Raw genomic sequence first — 20,493 nt, 5'->3', positions numbered from 1 at the left:
CAGATTTCTAGCAGACTCAGACTCTTAAGGAAGGAGGGTCCTGGGTATTAGAGATAACATCTGGGCTTCCTGATTTGTTGAGTTTCCCGGCTGAAATGGCTCACTACGTCACGTGAAGGCAGCAGTGTTGCAGTAACCATCATAATCTCAGGAAACTTCATTAAAAACTTTTTTACAAAAGGTTTTATGTATAGAGAGGGCAGGGGAGGGAGAGGGAAGCAATGTGCAATCAGTTGCCTCACATTCCCCAAGGATGGACTTTGAGGTTTGCAGGACAGAGTTCAATCCACCAGCCAGGGCTTATTAAAATCTTCTAAAACATTTCCAAAAAAGTTAAAGGAGTCTTTTCCCTTATACAGTCCATTCTGGCTGTGCTTTGTCCTGGCTACATCATGGCAGGGATCTCTGAAGACACTGTGTCCAAGGGCTGCCAGTGACAATCCATTAGTGCGTCATACAGCTCCTCACTCTGCTCCATGAATTCCTTGTTGGCCTCGGTCACATCCAGCTGTGGCATGGGGTCTGGAACAGAAATGAGGATGCATTTAGGGAGTACCAAGGGGAAAAGCACTCAGCAGCCATGAGACCTCAAGATAACTTGGGTTCAGTCCTATCCAGGACTTCCTGTTAACTTCGGTAAGTTCCTTAACTTGGCTGATAAAACTGCCTTGCAAGGTTCCTGTGAGGGTGAAAACAGGATAATAAAATGTGTAGTTAAGTTAGTACTCAAATAATGGCAACTGTTAATCTACATCTATACCTAGCCATCACGTGCCCTGGATTTTCTGGTATGCTTATATTAATTTTGAGCTTGGAAAACCTGATTGAAATTACTAAACCCAAACCACTATTACTGAGTACTACACAGCACTGCCCTGCCTGGTGTAGCTCAGTGAGTTGGGCATTGTCCCGAAGACGGAAAGGTCAGAGGTTGATTCCCAACCCCATCGGGATACATGCATAGGTTGTGGGGCCAGGTCCCTAGTTGGGGGTATGCGAGAGGCAACGAACTGATGTTTCTCTCCCTCTCCCTTCTCTCTCTAGAAATGAATGAGAATTTTTAAGAAAGACTAATACAAGGCACTGAAAATGAACCTCGGCTGCACATAATTTGAATCTCGAATGTTGAATGAAAGACACTATAGTCTGAATGACTATTATATAAAGGCCAAACAGGCAAAACTAAATCGCATTGTTTAGGCATATACACACATCTAAGTGATAAAAGCTATAAAGAGAAGGAAGAAAATGGTTGCCACAAGAAGTGATTAGAAATTAATTCTGATTTTATGACTATACTTAAAACTTGATATCCAGAAACATGCTGAAAAAAACTTGTTTTTCGTAATTTTTCAAACCTTAGAGAAGACTTTAAGTATTAATATCACATTAAGAAATTATCTGGCCCTGGCTAGTGTGGCTCAGTGGACTAAGTGCCGGCCAGTTCCATCCCCAGTCAGGGCACATGCCTAGGTTGTGGGCTGAGCTCATGGTGAGGGGCATGCAAGAGGCAACCACACATTGATGTTTCTCCCCCTCTCTCCTTCCACCTCTGTCTAAAAATAAATAAAATATTTTAAAATATCATTTGTTTGTACATTAGCAATTCCTTTTTTGTTAGATTCAATACAATACTATGCAGCAAGATTGGGGTGGTTTTCAGTTATTTCATAATACTTTACTAATTTTCTAAAATTTCAATCATAACTATCACTTGAAAATGAGAAACATGCAATTTTAAATAGAAAAAAACCATGAAATAGTGATTTTTACAAACTCAAATGCTAGGCAATAGTATTTTTTGCTAAAGACCTACATCCCAGGGTAGGATGCCATTCATCTAGGGAGTGACTGGCTACCTCCCTCCCCTATGAGCTGCTCTCCCCTGGGATCTCTGGGACCTGCCCACACACCTCTGAGTGACACACACACTTTTTACTGTAATCACGCACTGACTCTCTCATTAGAATGTAAGTTCCTGCAGCCCTGGCCTGGTAGCTCAGCTGGTTATAGTCCCAGTACACCAAGGTTGCGGATTCAATCCCTGGTCAGGGCACATAACAAGAATCAACCACATGAGTGCATAAATGAATGGAACAAATCAATGTTTCTCTCAAAAAAATTTTTTTAAAAAGTTTCTCCAGGCAGAATTTACCATGCATTCCTTCAGCATCTAGCTGAAGGCACAGTGCCAGACCCAAAGCAACCACTGCAGAATGGCAGAGGAAACAAGCGATGGGCTCCTTTCTTACCTTCCAGTGCATCGTCTCCAACTTCTTCATATGTCTGTCAAGAGACCAGAGAGATGGGTGAGAAGGACGGTGAAATCCTGGCCCACGACCAGGATGGCCTACTTTTAACAAGAGGAACTAGGTTGCTCCATCTTTCCCCATTTTTTTCTGAAGCCCGACATCCTGTCCTTATCAGTCCCATCCTGGAGAATAAGCCATATCGCTGAAGGATGACGTCACCCAAGGCGTCATCCTTGCCAAGCTGCGGTTACCTGCATGGTGCTCTGCGTGTAGCCATACTGGGGATAGCTGTAGCTGTAGCTGCCTGTGTTCTGGTCATAGCCCCACTGAGCATAGTAGTTCTGGTATTGCTGGTAATACTGGTTGTAGCTGTAGCTGTACATCTGACTATACTCCACTGGTTTCACACGACTCCTTAAATGAAGAAAAGAACCCAAAATAAATAGATGTGAGCAAACATCACCATAAAACTTATTAATCAAACAGCTGTTCCAAGTGCTTTACACAGATTAACTTCATTTAATCCCCACAACAATCTTGTGCACTAAATACACATTAACCTATTTTACAGACGAGAAAACTGAGGTGCACAGAGGTTACATAGGAGTTGCACCAAGTACTCTTCATGTGTGGTCTCCTGTGTTAAGTCCCGCACAACTCCACCACAGAGAGATTGTGATTCCCAAGCTCATGAGAATGCTGAGTCTCTAAAAGGTGATTTACCCAAGACCACACCCTTGACTGGAGGCAGATGTAACTCCAAGGCTCATGCCCCTAACACTGCACCGTCACCTACAGCGCCTGGCCCCACAGACAGAAGACACGCTTGCAGTCTCCTATGTCCAGCACTTGCCCACCAGGGCTGAGGTCCAGGGTCAGTTGAAAGTTTTCTTATCCTGACTGCACATCTGTCCCAACTACTAACCAAAGACAATGTCGGGTCTGCGAAGGAGCCACTGCTCTCAAAAACACAGAAAATGGCGTATGTGAGTAGGGTTCGAAACCGGCCTGGGGTATGACCAGCAGTCCCAGCTGACAGGAGTCAAAGAACATGAGACACGACAATGCTCTGTCTGAGTCACTGTACTCCACAGGCCAGGGTCTAGCGTAAGGGCACACCAGCCACATGCAGCTGGTTTATAAGGAGAACTGTGAGTCACACAGTTGGGACACGGGATGTCCTCATGATTGGCGGTACATTCTCTCTCCCAGTGAAACCAAAGAGGAAACCAAGCCACAGGCAGATTTCCATGAACTTCCACAGACACCCCCATCACCAGCACCACAAAATGCTCCAAGTTCGAATGAGCTCTTCTGAAGTTCCTTGCGGGTACAATGTCTGCTTGGTGAGCAGGACTCAGCCAAAGCAGCCGGACTCCACATCTGGTCGCCTCCTGACAAGGTGGACCGATGCTGTCCAACAGCAGAGACGCCCTCTAACTGCCCCGCGCCAGGCTGAAAACTGACGGGTTTTGCCTCTGCCAGCCCCCGCCATGCACGCTTCCGAGGATGTCCACCCTCCTCCTGCCCTGTTCAGGCAGTGGAAGACGCTGGCGGGGTCTGGGCCTTCCTGTTGTTTCTCCACGCTTGGCTCTCACAGCCTCGGTCTCAGAGGGGACTCTCACCGCCCTCAATTCCTGGTGCCCGGAGAGCACCTCCCCAGAAACAGGCACCGAAGGCTGACGATATTCTGGGAAGAGCTCGTAGATGTAACAATATAACTTCTCTGCGAAAGGACTTTGTCAGAACATACAACAGAAAGAATTACCTGCAGCTGTTAAAAAATGTTCTAATAAGAAGCGGGAACTTCCGGCCAAGATGGAGACGTAGGTAGCACACTGTGCCTCTTCACACAATCAAAATAAGGACAACAACAATTTAGAAACAAGAAAACAACCAGTACTGACAGAAAATTGAACTGTATAGAAGTCCAACAACCAAGGAGTTAAAAAAAAACATTCACACATATGGGTAGATGGGGTGGAGCTGGGCGACCAGGCGGCAGTGGGCGGACCCAGTGAGGTGGTGGATTGTGGATGGGATTGGCAGGCAAGGCGGCTGGCGGACAGGACAGATAAACATTCCCGAGCAGATAAACCAGGTGAAACTGGGGAGCAAGACAGATTGCGCAACCCAGGGTCCCAGCGCCAGGAAATAAAGCCTCAAAACACCGACTGAAAACACCTGCGGGGGTTGAGGTGCTGGGAGAAACTACCAGCCTCATAGGAGAGTTTGTTGGACAGACCCACAGGGTCCTAGAACATATACAAGTCCACCCACCCGGAACCAGCACCAGGAAGACCCAGTTTGCTTGGGGGAAGTGGGGAAGTGACTGAAATCTGGCAGAGAACTGAGCAAGCACCACTGTTCCCTCTTTGACCCCGCCCCCACATACTGACTCACAATCCAGCAACTGGGTTGCCCCGCCCTAGTGAATACCTAAGGCTCCGCCCCTTGGTGAAGACAAAAAAAAAAAAATGGCCCAAACGAAAGATCAGATCAAAGCTCCAGAAATAATACAACTAAGCGACGGATAGCCAACCTATCAGATGCACAGTTCAAAGTACTGGTGATCAGGATGCTCACAGAACTGGTTGAATTTAGTCACAAATTAGATGAAAACATGAAGGCTATGCTAAGTGAAATGAAGCAAAATGCACAGGGACCCAATGGTGATGGGAAGGAAACTGGGACTCAAATCAAGGGAGTGGACCACAAGGAAGAAAGAAACAACCAAACAGAAAAGAAGGAAGAAACAAGAATTCAAAAAAATGAGGAGAGGCTTAGGAACCTCCAGGACATCTTTAAACGTTCCAACATCCGGATTATAGGGGTACCAGAAGGGGGAAAGAAACAGCCACGAATGGAAAACTTATTTGAACAAATAATAAAGGAGAACTTCCCCAGTCTGGCAAAGGAAATAGACTTCCAGGAAATCCAGGAAGCTCAGAGAGTCCCAAAGAAGTTGGACTCAAGAAGGAACACACCAAGGCACATCATCATTACATTAGCCAAGATTAAAATGAAGGAGAGAATCCTAGAAGCAGCAAGAGATAAGGAGACAGTTACCTACAAAGGAGTTCCCATAAGACTGTCAGCTGATTTCTCAGAAGAGACCTTACAGGCAAGAAGGGACTGGAAAGAAGTATTCCAAGTCACCAAAGCAAGGATCTATATCGAAGACTGCTCTATCCAGCAAAGCTTTCATTTAGAATGGAAGGGCAGATAAAATGCTTCTCAGATAAGGCCAAGTTAAGGAGTTCACACCCTGGCTGGTGTAGCTCAGGGGATTGAGCACAGGCCTGTGAAGCAAAGGGTCGCTGGTTCAATTCCCAGTCTGGGCACATGCCTGGGTTGTGGGCCATGTCTCCAGTTGGAGGCATGCGAGAGGCAACTGACTGATATATCTCTTGCACATCAATGTTCCCCTCCCTCCCTTTCTCCTTCCCTTCCCCTCTCTCCAAGACTAAATAAATAAAGTAAAAAAAAAAAAAAAGCAGTTTACAGCACGCAAACTCAGTCACATATAGTGTGTGTATGTATATGTATATATCATTAATAGCTATGGAGAAGCCTGGAAACAAACTCAAAATTATAATTAGTCATTTTAGGCCAATGAGGAAATCTATTTAAAATAATTTATATTACATATGTCATATATATGTATCTATAATAGAGTCAAAATAATATATATGAGTTAGAAAAAATAATACTTTGGTGCAGGGAATCACTCAGGCTGATCTTCCATGTATTAAAAACAGTTAAACCATAAAGAACCTCCAAATTTTTTGTCGCTTTAAAAAACATGGCCATTTGGAAGTTCTGCCCTAAGAATGCAGACGATCTTATACTCCTGGCACAGTGTTTCTCAGTGTGGATGTTACTGACTTTGGCGCAGGCGGGCGAGCAGGTCCGTCTGCGGGGCTGTCCTGTGCATCACAGGATGTCTAGCAGCATCTCTGGCACCTACTCATTAGATGCCAGGAGCACCTCCCCCCACCCCAAGTTATAACAACCAAACTGTCTCCAGATGTTGCCAATGGCCCCTGGTGGACAAAAATCGTCCCTAGTTGAGAACTACTGCTTTGGCCAAAGGGCAGAGGATTCTATGGAGAGAAAAGTGGTCTTATGTCTGAGTGAGACACCTGCTTGGAGTTACCTGCTTGGCATGACGGGTACAATAGTGATGTATATACTCTCCTGTTGAGTGTTTGGCTCAATAATTCTTAGCCATCTCCACAGCATGGAACATTCGCAGGCTCACAGGATTAAATGATACAAATATGGCTAAAGTTGGGTGTTTTTTTCCTTCTGCTCAATTCTTACTAACTCTGGATAAATGTCTAACAGCAGCACGACTGGGTAAAGAGCAGGGGCATCACGTATGTGCTGCCAAACTGCTTTTCCAGCACTGGTATCAGCAATGTCTGAATGTATCTGTCTCCCCCAGTTACAGCTCTGACCCCAACCATACGCTTCTGGAGGGGCTGGGTTCACCTCCAATACCCAGCAAACAGCCTGCCAATATCAGGCTTTCTGTATTTGTGAGCTGCACTGAATCTCCCTGCAGCCTTCCATCCAGCACTCTGGTGGATGTTCTGATTATCAACAAACAGGTGAGGAGTGTCCAGGTCAGGGGGTCGGGGGACCCTCTACCTTCCCTGCCAGCAGACTCACGCTTTAGGGATTGCCACACTCAGTCGCACTGGTTTAGACCCCAGTCCTACTGCTCCCTGGCACTCTGTCAGGGCTCGCTTCTGTTCCAGTTCGTCTGTGAACTTCACAAAACCATAGCCCCTGCAGGGAAAAAACAACCAAACAAAAACACACCACACTGTATAGATCACAAATGGGATAGAGGTGAAGTCTAAGAATGGGACAGGGACTGAAAGGGACAGAAAGAGTTCACGAAGCTATGTGGGCAGGCGTGCCGCAGAGCAATGCGAGGTCCCAGCACCAGGGGATCCTGAGATCTGTAGGAACTGCCCCTCTCAGCTCACCATTCTCTCTACACCTTTGATGACAGGGCTTCTGCTCAAACAGTAGCTTCCCCTGAATCTACTAGAAAATATTATTATGGTTATGGCAACAGCAGTAGCAGTGAGTTGTAAAAAGGTCCTTCAGCAAATATTTACTGAGCCTGCCTGTAGGCCAGGTACTGTGCTGGGCACTGGAACTCAGCATCGTAAGCGGACAAGGTTCTTGATCTCCTGAGGCCACAGTCTACTTGAGGGGGGGGGGGGAATGGTAGCTAACATTTAATGAACATTTCTCATTTCCCAGACACTGTGCTGAGCATTTCCTCCAGGGTTATCTCACTGAATGGTTCCACAATTTCAAGTAGTATCCCCATTTCACTGAAGAGGGAACTGAAGTTCAGAGAAGTTTACTAATTTGCCCAAAGTCATAGTAGAAGCAGGATTGAGATCTAGATTGGTCAGACTCCCAAAGAATGAGCTGTTTGAGGTTTTCCCACTTTTGAAATAACAACAATAAATAAAATAGCAAACATCTATAAAGCATTTCCCATTGCTTTATTTATATTACATCATTTAACCCCTATATAGCCCCCGTGAGCAAATACTATGAGTCGGTCCCATTTCACAGATGAGGAAACAGGGTCAGAGTTTCAGTAACTTGTCTCCTGCACTATCCCTGGCCAGTACTGCAGCCAGGATTCAAGTTTGGCTCCAGGGCCTGTGCTCTTAACTACCACGCTGTATGGCCTATCTTAACTACCATGGCTCCACGGCCACCTCAATCTATGAGGAAAATGCTGAAACCAACAGGGTGGGCATCAATAACAGGTAAGGCCTTACTTAGACACGCCTGTCTGGTCCAAAACCACCTTGCCTCCCCGACAGGAGGGGTAGACTTTGACGAAGAATTCATACAGCATGCCATCATCCACATCTGGGGTCAGGTCCCCCACAAAGAGGGAGTACTCAGGGCTGAGAGGAAAGAACAAGATTCAGAGACAAGACCTTCATTCTGACGAGCTCTTTGGCCCATTCTAAGGAAACCTTATCTGGGCTTTCTTGGGGAATGACACATCCAAGGGTCCTTAACTAGGTCCCAATCTGTTTCATTTGGCAGTCCTGGCGGAAGAGGTATGAAGGCAGTCCCCTGATCCCCTCAAGTCCTTCATCCACTGCACAAGGCCTGCCTGGCTTCAAGGATTACATGAGCAGATGTGGGTCAAGGTCAGAGGTACTCGAAACACAAAACTAGGTGTTTTGTGGTCATTGCATATTTGTAGTTTAAATGGTGAAAGACAGAGAGAGAATGAGAACTGGACTTTACCTACAGAAGACCTACAACCTAGCTAAAATGCAATCCCCAACACTTTGGGACAGGGGTCATCAAGCTTTTTCTGCGAAGGGCCAGGGTACCTATGGTCTCTGCCGTTTTTTCTTTGTCTGTTTTCATAATCCTTTAAAAATGTGGAAACCATTTTTAGTTTACAGGCAATACAAAGCAGGCCAGTTTGCCAACCCTTGTTCTAAAACAACCCTTTAAATAAAAAAAGAATGAGCAAATTCCTTTTTCTTATTTTAAGTATGATACACATTCCTCGTGTAAAATCAGAATACACGAAAGGACAAAGAAAAATAAAATCACGAATAACCCAACCACTCAAAGGTAATCTCTGACACTTTTCTTCTGTCTTCTTCTTTTGACTTTACAAAAGCTGGCTATGATTTGTTTTGTTTCTAACATTTTTTTGCTTTTAACAGCCAGCATCTTGACATGTCACTAATCTGCTAGAGCATGACTTATTACTGGAATCATCGCACTCCTGTTAATTAAAATACTGCAATTTAAACCACTTCCCTATTATTAGATTATTTGGTTTTCCCCCAATTTTGCCCACTATATACAATCTTCCAATTAACACCTTCGAGGCACACATCAATCTTGTACACATCATGAATAAATTCTGAAAGCAGAATTATGGGGTCAATGGGTATACATCTTTCTAAAGCTTTTAATACATTGTTTTAAAGTTTTCAAAAGCAACTTGAAATGCTGAATCAAATTACCAGTAACTGCTACAAGTCAACTGCTATGGAATAAAGCCTCAACGCTGTGGGGAGCAATGGGGTGGAAGGCTAGAAAGAGACCAAACGCAGAGAAGGCACTGCCCCGCCATGAAGCACAATCGGAAGCCCCACTGGTGGGGAGCAGGATGGTGTTGTCCTTCAGGAGGGAGGCAGAGTGAGCCAAGCTCCACTCCCTACACTCCCGTTGGGTGGTGGCCTGAACAGGGACGCATCCTGTTTCTATCTAGACATTTCCTGGGGCTTGAAGCTATCTCGGGCTACTCTGTACTTACCTGTTATCTGGTTGTTTCCCGTAAGTGGCATAGTTCAGTTTAAAACGTTTTGCCTAGAAATTTAAAAACAAGCAGGCTAAACCAGAGAAAGGTGTTTTAAGAGTCAAACAATATTTGAAAAAAACTGAAATAAATTACCTTGGCCAAAACATCTCCCCCTCTCTAAGCCTCAGCTCTTTCTCCTGCATAAAGTGAGGGGGTTGCACAGATGGCCGCTAAGGGCACTGCCAGCTCCATGGTTCTATGGCCCAGGGGTGCCAGCCTGGTGCCGCTGTAAGCTAAGTAACTGTGGGAAGAGCAGAATGTAACTCTCTTGAAATGTGTCCTCACTCTACTGCCAGCCTGTTCCACTTTCTCAATCGGACAAGAGGTGTAGTTTCATCTTCCATTAAGGGAGGTGGCAGGGCGGAGTGGAAGGGGCATGGATTTCAGGGTCGACCAATCTTCGGCTTGCATCCTGGTTTTGCCACTTACTGCCTGTTTTGCCTTGGGTGGTATTCCACTTCCCTAAGCTTCAGTTTCCCAGTCTGTCGAAGACAACAATGCCTATTCGACAGGGTTGTTATAGAATTAAATAAAATAATACAATCCTCGTAGGGTAGCTCAGTTGGTTAGAGCACTGTCCCCATAAAAAATAATATAAATATACAGCAGGGATTCAATAAATGATAGTTATTGGTAACAATAAAAATGACAACATCATCATTATCTAAGTGTCCTTACAGGTGTGGCTCCTGGGAGGGGTTTCCCATTAATTTTATGCAAACACTTCTCAGCTGTGGCCAAATCTGCGAATTCTACAAAACAGTAGCCAGCTGGGATCCTGGAAAGCAAGAAAACAGAGAAAGAGAATGGTTTAAGATGTGGTTCCCAGATGAGAGTCTTGGCCTGAAGGGAGGAAAATATGTTTTTCTAATTAGAGCTCATACTGTTGTTTGTTTGTTTTTTAAAAATATTTTATTTATTTATGTTTAGAGAGAGGGGAAGGGATGGAGAAAGAGAGGGAGAGAAACGTCAGTGTGGTTGCTTCTCACATGGCCCCCACTGGGGAGCTAGCCCCCACTTGGTTCACAGCCCACGTTCAGTCCATTGAGCTACACCAGTCAGGGCCAGAGCTCATACTGTTTTTGTTCCCCAACAAATTCCAGTTCAGAACTAACTTACAAATGTAAGACTGTCACCCTGGCTGGTGTGGCTCAGTGGATTAAGTGTCGGCCTGCGAACCAAAGGGTCAATGGTTTGATTCCCAGTCAGGGCACATGCCTGGGTTTCAAGCCAGGTCCCCCCCTGGTGCAGGGCACATGAGAGGCAACCACACATTGATGTTTCTCTCCATCTCTTTATCCCTCCCTTCTCCTCTGTCTAAAAATAAATAAGCAAGCCCCAGCTAGTGTGGCTCAGTGGACTGAGCACCTGACTGAGAAGCAAAGGTTTACCAGTTCGATTCCCAGTCAGGGCACATACCTGGGTTGCAGGCCAGACCCCCAGTACGGAGCATGTCAGAGGCAACCACACACTGATATTTCTCTTCTTTTCTTTCTCCCTTTCTTCCCCTCTCTCTAAAAATAAATTAATTAATTAAAAAATTGAAATGTAGACCAGCCATTCTGTGGTATACCACTGATAATTTTGTCTCTGTGACATGAGTGCTGTGGTTAAGTGAGAGCATGTCCAGTTTTGGGCAATGTATGCTTAAGTATTTAAAAGTGAAGGGTCACAATGCCTGTAACTGACTTTCATGTGGTTCAGCAAAAACAAAAAAAGAAAAAGAAAATCACCTACCTACCTGTATCTATCCTCCTATAGACAGACTTAGGTAAATAGGGAAAATACGAAAATATGTTAACAACTGTTGAAATTAGGCGGTGGCTGTATAATTGTTCATTGTACTATTCTTTGTAGTTTTGTTTTAAAATTTTCAATACTCTGGTTTCTCTTCAGATCATATAAATCTTTCACCTTTTTAAAATTTTCACCTTTGCCCTGGCTGGTGTAGCTCAGTGGACTGAGTGTGGGCCTGTGAACCAGACAATCGCGGTTCGATTCCCAGTCCGGGCACATGCATGGGTTGCAGGCCAGTTCCCAGCAGGCGACTCACGAAAGGCAACCATACATTGATATTTCTCTCCTTTTCTCCTTCCCTTCCCCTCTTAAGATAAATAAATAAAATCTTAAAAAAAATAAAATTTTCATCTTTGAGCTTTTTTCCATCACCTCCACAGCCCAGGCTGATACAGAGCTGGAGAACATGGCTCCTGCCCTCACAAAACATCCAATCTAGTTAGACAGACAAAGCAAACCCACAGACCTTACCTACCGGGGCATATCTGTGAGATTTCTGGTGTTCTAACTTTGATAGCATCACAAGAGACATGAGGAGGAGGACTGCTATATCCTCTGAGATACTGAAGACTGTTAACTTCCTTAACATCAACCTTAAAGCTATTACTAGTGAAAGAATCAGAATTTTCCCAGATATGCTACTTTAGATCTTCAGTTCAAACAAGCATATAGACACAAAACCAAGAGGGTATGGGTAAGGGCGGTACCTGCGCCCATGGGTCACGGTGCAGTCTGTGAGCTCCATAAATGTTTACTGATATTAAGAACAGTGGTGAGCCAGATCTGTCTTGTGGGTGTTGGAATCTTAGGGCTCACAGACGGGAAGACCACTGCCTGTAAGGGCACTCACTCACTGTGGGCCAGGCACTGTGTCAGCCACTTCACACTCACCATCTCATCTCACCCTCGAGTAGCTCTAGAAGGCGAAGGACAGCTGAACACATCATATCCACTTAGATGAGAGGACTGACACGTAGCAGGGTCATACAATATGCCTTAAAGCACAGAGCGAGTATGCACCAAAGGCGGATTTGAATTCAGGATAGTGTGATACACCCTTTCCCCATTTTATTATGAAAAATTTCAAACACAAAAACTGAAATAACTGTATAGCATTCATCTATGCACAACCTACAACGAATATTTTATTATATTTTCATTATTTTTTAAAGATTTTAAATTTATTTTTAGAGAGAGGGGGAGGGAGGAAGAGAAGGAGAGAAACATCCATTTGAGGGAGAAACATCGATCAGTTGCCTCTCATAAGTGCCCTGAACGGGGACCAAATCTGCACTCAGACCAGTGCCCTGACCAGGAATTGAACTGGCAACCTTTCACTATGCGGGATGACGCCCAACCATCTGAGCCACACTGGTCAGGGTATTATACTATTTTATCCAACTATCCATTCTTCTACCCACTTATTATCCTTATTTTCTGATATATTTCAAAGTAAACTGCAGATATTGGTATAATTCCCACAATTACTTTTACATAATTATTATTAACAGAGTTCAATTACTGTTTCTAGTTTCTTCTCTTTTGGTTTACATGCAACGAAATGCACAATTCTAAAGAGAGAGAAAAAACTCATAGACACAGGCCCTGGCTGGTGTAGCTCAGTGCACTGAGTGAGTGCCAGCCTGTAAGGCAAAGGGGTCTCCAGTTCAATTCCCAGTCAGGGCACATGCCTGGGGTGCGAGCCTGGTTCCCATCTGGGGGTGTATGAGAGGCAACTGATCAATGTATGTCTCATACATTGCTGTTTCTCTCCCTCTCTTTCTCCCTTCCTTCCTCTCTCTCTAAAAGCAAATAAATAGGACTTCCGCCAAGATGGAGGCACAGGTGGAAACACTGTGCCTTCTCCCACAACCAAGTTTGAATACAACAACGGTTTGGAGACCAAAGACAAAAAAAAAAACCCCAGAAAACTGAGTTATACGGAAGTCCGACAACCACTAACCGTTCAACGGGGACGGTAAGAGGGGCAGAGCCAGCAGTGGAGCAGGGTCGGGCAGGACAGATCCCCCGACCTAGACACGCAGGCAGCCCAGAACCAGCTGGGGTGTGGGGCAGACTGACTGTGGTTGCACATTCGCGCACAGTGAGACAGACCATGCAGGCCCCAGGGGGCGAGGGCTGACGGCGGTGGCACACTCGCGTGCAGAGGGACAAAATGCTCAGGCCCCAGGCCTGGTAACAGTGGCAGCTGCAGCACCTGTGGAGGCCCTTGGCAGGAGGCAGCAGAAGGGACGGCATAGTTCCTCGTTGACCCCGCCCCCACATACAGCGTCACAACCCAGCGACTGAGTTGCCCTGCTCTGGTGAACACCTTAGGGCTCCGGTCCTGCTCCGGAACAGGCACGAACAGCCTGAAAGATGGCGCAAGAAGAACTCAAAGTCCCAGAGCCGATAACTCTCAGCGACCAAGAAATTGCCAGCCTCTCAGAAGCACAATTCAAAACACTGTTTATTAGGATGCTAACAGAACTGGTTGATTATAGTCACAAATTAGAGGAACATATGAAGGCTAAACTAATTGAAATGAAGGGAGATGCACAGGAAACCAATAGCGATGGAAAGGAAACTGGGACTCAAATCAATGGAATGGACCAGAAGGAAGAACGAAACATCCAACCAGAAAGGAATGAAGAAATGAGAATTCAAAAAAATGAGGAGAGGCTTAGGAACCTCCAGGACATCTTTAAACGTTCCAACATCCGGATTATAGGGGTACCAGAAGGGGGAAAGAAACAGCCACGAGTGGAAAACTTATTTGAACAAATAATAAAGGAGAACTTCCCCAGTCTGGCAAAGGAAATAGACTTCCAGGAAATCCAGGAAGCTCAGAGAGTCCCAAAGAAGTTGGACCCAAGAAGGAACACACCAAGGCACATCATAATTACATTAGCCAAGACCAAAATGAAGGAGAGAATCCTAGAAGCAGCAAGGGATAAGGGGACAGTCACCTACAAAGGAGTACCCATCAGACTGTCAGCGGATTTCTCAAAAGAGACCTTACAGGCAAGAAGGGGCTGGAAAGAAGTATTCCAAGTCATGAAATCCAAAGACCTACAGCCAAGATTGCTTTATCCAGCAAAACTTTCATTTAGAATGGAAGGACAGATAAAGTGCTTCTCAGACAAGGTCAAGTTCAAGGAGTTCATCATCACCAAGCCCTTATTATATGAAATGCTAAAGGGACTTATATAAGAAAAAGATGATGAAAAATGTTAACAGTGAAAGGACAGCAAACTCACAGTTATTAACAACCACACCTAAAACAAAACCAAACCAAGAGGACAGCTAGATCAGGAGTGAAACCATAGAAATGAAGAACACATGGAGGGTTAGCAACAGGGGAGTGGGAGGAGGAGAAGGGGGGAGAAGGCACAGACAATAGCATAGAGGGTAGGTAGAAAATAGATAAGGGGGAGGGCAAGAATAGAGGGAGAAATATAGAATCTAAAGAACTTGAGACACGTGGTTATAAACTAAGGGGGGGAGAATGGTGGGGGGAGGGAGTGTACGGGTGGAGGGGAATGAAGGGGGGGAATAGAACAACTGTAATGGTATAATCAATAAAATATATTTAAAAATTAAAAAAAAAAGCAAATAAATAAAATCTTTAAAAATCCCTCATGAACATAGACAACAGTGTAGGGATTGCTGAGGGGGGCTGGAGGTGACAGGAGGTGGAAGATGGTACAGGGGGGAATAAATGTTGATGGAAGGAGGCTTTACTTGGCTCGGGGTAGTGAACACACAATACAGTGTGCAGATGATGTGTTGTGGAACTGTGCACCTGAAACCTGTACAATTGGGTTAACCAATGTAACCTCAATAAATTCAATTTAAAAAAAAAGAAATGCACAAATCTTCTAGACACTGAGTTAATTTCTATCCAGATTAATTTTGTACATTCTACAACTTTAAATGAATGAAATCACACAGTAAGGTTTTCATTAGCATAATGCTTTTGAGATTCATTCATGTTGTTAATATGTAAGTAGTTCCTTTGGATTGCTAAATGTTCTCTTATTCTATTGTATGACTGCACCAGTACCTATTCATGGATACCGGGCTGCTTGCAGTTTTTCACCACCATCACAAAGCTGCTCTGAACATCCTTTTACCAGTCATTTTTTGGTGGATGTAGCTTCACCTCTCTTGGTTAAAGACCTAGAACCAAACCTGCCCCTATTGGTTGTACCATTTTATAGTCTGACTGGTCATAAATGACAGATGTGGATGCACCACATCTAACTGCATTCTTTTAATTCTTTTCTGAAATTTTTTTTTATGCTCACCGGAGGACATTTTTTCATTTGCTTTTTAGAGAGAGGAAGGAAGAGAGAAAGATTGATGCAAGAGAAGCATCGACTCATTGCCTTCATATGCACTCAGACTAGGGATCTGTGCCAGGACCAGGGATCGCATGCATCAGGATGGGGGATGAACCTGCGACCCAGGAATGTTCCCTGAGTGGGAATCAAACCCGCAGCCTTTTGGTTACAGTACGACACTCCAAAGGCTGAGCCTCACTGGCCAGGGCTCTTTCTGAATTTAAAAAATTGTGGTTAGCCGTGGCTGGTGTAGCTCAGTGGATTGAGCATGGGCCTGCGAACCAAAGGATCGTGGTTCAATTCCCAGTCAGGGCACATGCCTGGGTTGCAGGCTGGTTCCCTGCAGGCCAACTCCCAGCAGGGGACGCACGAAAGGCAACCATACATTGATGTTTCTCTCCCTCTCTCCTTCTCCTCTAAAGATACATAAATAAATTTTTTAAAAAAATTAATAAAATGTACATTTCTGTGGTATTAAGTACAACTTGTACAACCATTGACTGCATTTTAAAATTTTTGTTGTAAAAAATTTCTTCTTTATTTTTCTTTTGACTGCAATTTTTTTAAAGCACAATGCTCTGTTGCATGTTATTTTTTTCTTGGGTCTTATCTTTTCCCCTTTATTTTCTCTGGTCTTGATTTTTAAATTTACATTGATTTATTTTATACAATTCTTTTTTTAATTGCATCTTTATTGTATTTTTTCCCATTACCATTCGGTCCCCTTATTCCCCGCTCCCCCCATTTTATACAATTCTTGTAAGCCACTTCAGTCTCTGCCAGATAAACCAGGATGTTAATGCAATGTGCCTATAAGTACCATAAGAGACAGCAAGGTAGAAAAGGTAGAAAAGGGTAGAAAAGGTAGAAAAGGTAGAAAATCAAATCTTATTTCATGGGTAGAAAAGGTAGAAAATCAATTATTTCAATCAATCTTTATTGAAGATCTTATTTCATGGGTAGAAAATCAATCTTTAAAGGTATAAAATCAAATCTTATTTCAATAAAGATTAAAATGTGAGAGGTATGTCAGTGCTTAAAACAATGGAAAGCATTCCAGAATAAATTTTCATACTAGGAGCCCATTATCTGGGGTTTTCTGTGTACAGGAGCAGGAAAAACAGTTACGTCAGCATGATCTACCTGTCAGAAAATCAGTCTCTGGCTCCTGGGGTTCTGAATACGCAAAGCACCCGTCAACCCAACAGTCAGAGCTGATCATACTTCCTATCTCTCGTCTGTACAAGTCAACCATTTGGTATTTGAGCAAGCTGCTTCAGTAGAGTAACTGACACAGAGTAGATGCTCAATAACCACCGTCAAATTGATAAAGAAATCCTCCTGTTTCTAACTAGAACCCTAAAGAAAACTAACCTCCAAAGAGAAAGAGGAAACTAGAGGCAATAGAGCACCACTATCTGAAAATATTCTCTGCACTGTTTTGTTTAACTATTTGTTGTCTCACTCCCCATTAGAATGTAGTAAACTTCATGAGGAAAGACTATGTCTGGCTTGTTTCATGGGAATCTAGAACAGGAGTACATAGTAGAGTCTCTATAAATAAGCTTTTAAGTGAATAGCATAAGAGTTAAAGGCACTCATGGCTTTGAGGGCAGCACTGAACTGGAGTCCTGGCTTGTCATCTAATGACTGTGTAACTTTAAGACTGTTATTAAGTTTCTCTAATAATAGTACTTCGCACAGTTTTTGTGATTTTAAAAAGTAATTTTAAAGTGTTTATTACCTAACAGACCATAACCTGTTTATATTTACAGAGCATATACCATATACAGACACTCTTCTAAGTGCTGAATATGAATTAACTAATTTAATCGTCACCATAATTCTACGAGGTAGGTGCTATAATCATTTCCATTCTTACAGACAAAGTGAACTAGACACAGAGGTTAAATAACTTACCAAAGGTCACACAGCAGGCTGCTTGCAGGATGCATATGCTATACTTCCTCTCAATAAGCCCCCAAATGTCAGCTTTTATAACATAATCACTATTATTAGGGGGGAGAGGCCCTGATTCTCTGCTATTTTTACATTCACTTGCAGAATAAGTTAAGGGAGAACTGAGAAGGTGGAAGGAGAGAACCGTACCCAGTGAGGCGGTTTCGGATAATTTTGACGCTCATCACGGTCTCCCCCATGGTGGCAAAGGCTCTGGAGATGAAATTCTCATCCATGTAGGGCTCTAGCTGCGTAAATATAAAGGCAGAGCGATTCAGGCCAACAGGCAGGCTCCGCTTGTTAGGCTTCAGAGCTCCTTCCCCTAAGCCCTGGGTTGGCCCCACGACTAGGGCATGGGGTGAGGGGGTGTGGCCAGGTTTTCATCCGCAGTGATCTGAATCCCAGCTCCCGCTTTCCCAATTCCTTGCATCCCTTCTCTTCAAACTTGCTCCCTTTAGAGAGCCTCTCCTTGGATTTAGGCACCCCACCCCTCCAGTTTTAAAACCACAGAACCTTCAAAGTCCCTGGGATTCTTCCCATGCTCAGTCCCCAAAGAACCTCCCTTTCCCCTCCTTGAACCCAGGCGGGGCGCCAGGGCCCCTCCGCCTCAGACTCAACCCTTACCCGCGGATGCTGGGATCCGCTTCTGCGTCACCCAAAATAACTCCCCTTCCCATTCACTTTCATCTTTTTGGAATTGGAGGAAGTACATCCCTTCACTCCTTCCCTCCCTGCTGACACTAGGATTCCTCTTGCTCGGACCCGGACCGCCCCTCTCACTCACGTCGCCCATCCACAGGCTGGCCGCCATGCCCGCAGCCGGAGCTGGACTTAGCGGGCTGCGCCGCGCTGGCGCGCCAGTTCCCCGGACCCGGATGCCCACGGAGCATGCGCCTACGACGCCTTCTGCGCACGCTCCGAAACACGGCGCCCGGAGCAGCGCCCGCTGCTGCGACTCCGGGTTCTTCCGGCGACTGGGCTACTGGGCTACTGGCTACTGGGCTACTGGCGGGAAGCAGAACTTCCGGATCCCTGCAGGTGAATTCCGATCAGATCCCGCGGCACGCCGCCTTGGTAACTGGCTTTCTCGGGTTTCTTTCTGACTTTATGTATTTACGCACACATGCGTACCTACATGACAAAAGTAATATATGCTCATTGTAAAAGCTTGCAAATATAGGCATTTTTAAAAGATGAGAGGTCCCCTTTGGGAGCCTGGATGATCCCGTTCCACTGAGGATGGCCTGTCAGCCACCCAGTTCGCAAGATAGATTTTTGTTCAAGCCGGAACGGGTTTCCTGTGTACAGTCCTGCTGGGGCATGGGAGGTTTAGAGGGAGTGTAAATTGGGGCAACCCTGCCGTCTCAACCAGCCCATCCCCTGGTCTTGTCACTCTACGTTTTGGGGCCCCACCTGCCTCAAAACAGTGACACACCCATAGAAGGCCCTCGGTTTTGACAGTGTCCCAGGCCATCGCCTCACTTTAGTGCCCATTTCTCAGAATGGAACGTTTCTGTCGGTGATGGTTGTCGTCTCTAACAGTGAAGCCACCCCAAATGCTTAAGGATCCCTTTCCGCGGCTCGTTCCCACTGAGCTGATGGGCCACTGAGGCCCTTATATAACCTAAGCTTGGGGTGTTGGGCCCCTAAGAAAGTCACTCATTGATCTGAAAACTTGAGATTCAACCACGAGTTGCCAAATTTCCAGCTTGACCCTACTCCCTGCAATAGTAGGGTAGTGGTTGGGTACTCCGTCAAACAAATGGAGCAGCAATCCCAATCCCTTCTCAATTACTGTGGCAAGTGCTCATCTCATAGGGTGTTGAGGCCTTGAAATGATAACTCACAGCTATATATTCAGTACTGTTTGCTAGCCCCTGGGCTGCACTCTTCGCTTACTATTTTTTAAACATGGAAAATGTAAAAATATTTATTCTTAATTTAGAATATGAGCTTCACGGGACAGGGATCTGTGTACATTTGTTTCCAATCAAGTTCCTAAAATGTTCGGGACAGATGCACTGAAAGAAGCGTTTGCTGAATTTCTGTCACGAACAGTGTCCCCTCACCCACCAGCTGTACTCCTAACTGCCACTCTGGTGGGGATTTCCAGATCTTTTCCCTAGAATCTATCTGCATATTTCTAAATAACATTTTCTTTTCATCTATAGTGTGCTATTATAAGCAACTACCATCCTTCCTACATACACACTTCTCCATCTGATAATTTTTTTGTCAAAGTGGTACCAAACATTTACATTATTACTTTGTCAATATTACTTATAGCTGAGCCATATGGGGTACTATATGAACCATAGAACCATACAATTGTTTTGGGGTAACCAATCCAAATTGGAGGAGTATGGAGCAAGATAAAATTGAGAGTACTGGGTGACTAAAAAAACTAAGCACTTGAAAGACAAAGCAATTAATTATTAACTCCAGGAAATAAAAAAATGTACAATAGTCGTAATAGCAAAGACTTACAGAACACACACTATATGCCTGACGCTGTTCTAATGCAAGGCACCGACAGACAGACGGCTTTCTAACTCTTACAAGCAATACAAGGCAAAGCAATCGAGTGCCAGGCTTGGGTGGAGGCTGATGTAGATCCCAGTCTAGACTGTGTACTTACCTGACTTTGAACAAGTCACTTGAGCTCTCAGGAACTGTTTCCTGAGGGACAGCAATTATTACTTCGAAGGGCTGATGTGAGGAATGAATAAAATATTATTGCCTATGAAGTGCTCAGCAC

General features: G+C 44.6%; 1 protein-coding gene across 2 annotated transcripts; it reads right to left on the bottom strand.

The window, feature by feature from the left end:
* Positions 1-139: 139 nt before the first annotated feature.
* On the bottom strand, positions 140-18,637 carry TRNAU1AP (tRNA selenocysteine 1 associated protein 1). 2 transcript variants are annotated; one of them, XM_037057178.1, is made up of 9 exons: positions 18,520-18,636; positions 17,886-17,983; positions 10,312-10,411; positions 9,589-9,641; positions 8,072-8,203; positions 6,930-7,049; positions 2,504-2,666; positions 2,253-2,286; positions 140-522 (listed from the first exon to the last, which is right to left on the bottom strand). In XM_037057178.1, exons 1-9 carry the CDS (start codon positions 18,544-18,546, stop codon positions 386-388), a joined length of 864 nt encoding a protein of 287 aa, XP_036913073.1. In that variant the 5' UTR covers positions 18,547-18,636; the 3' UTR covers positions 140-385. The 2 variants fall into 2 exon arrangements, with proteins under 2 accessions (XP_036913073.1, XP_036913074.1); XM_037057179.1 differs by lacking the exon at positions 6,930-7,049 and having other exon boundaries at positions 18,520-18,637.
* Between the last annotated feature and the right edge of the window lie 1,856 nt (positions 18,638-20,493).

This window comes from Sturnira hondurensis, unplaced genomic scaffold (assembly GCF_014824575.4).
Source record: "Sturnira hondurensis isolate 20B ecotype Veracruz unplaced genomic scaffold, ASM1482457v3 Scaffold0009516, whole genome shotgun sequence".
NCBI classification, from domain to species: Eukaryota; Metazoa; Chordata; class Mammalia; order Chiroptera; family Phyllostomidae; genus Sturnira; species Sturnira hondurensis.
This window is presented reverse-complemented; position numbering and strand designations above follow the sequence as displayed.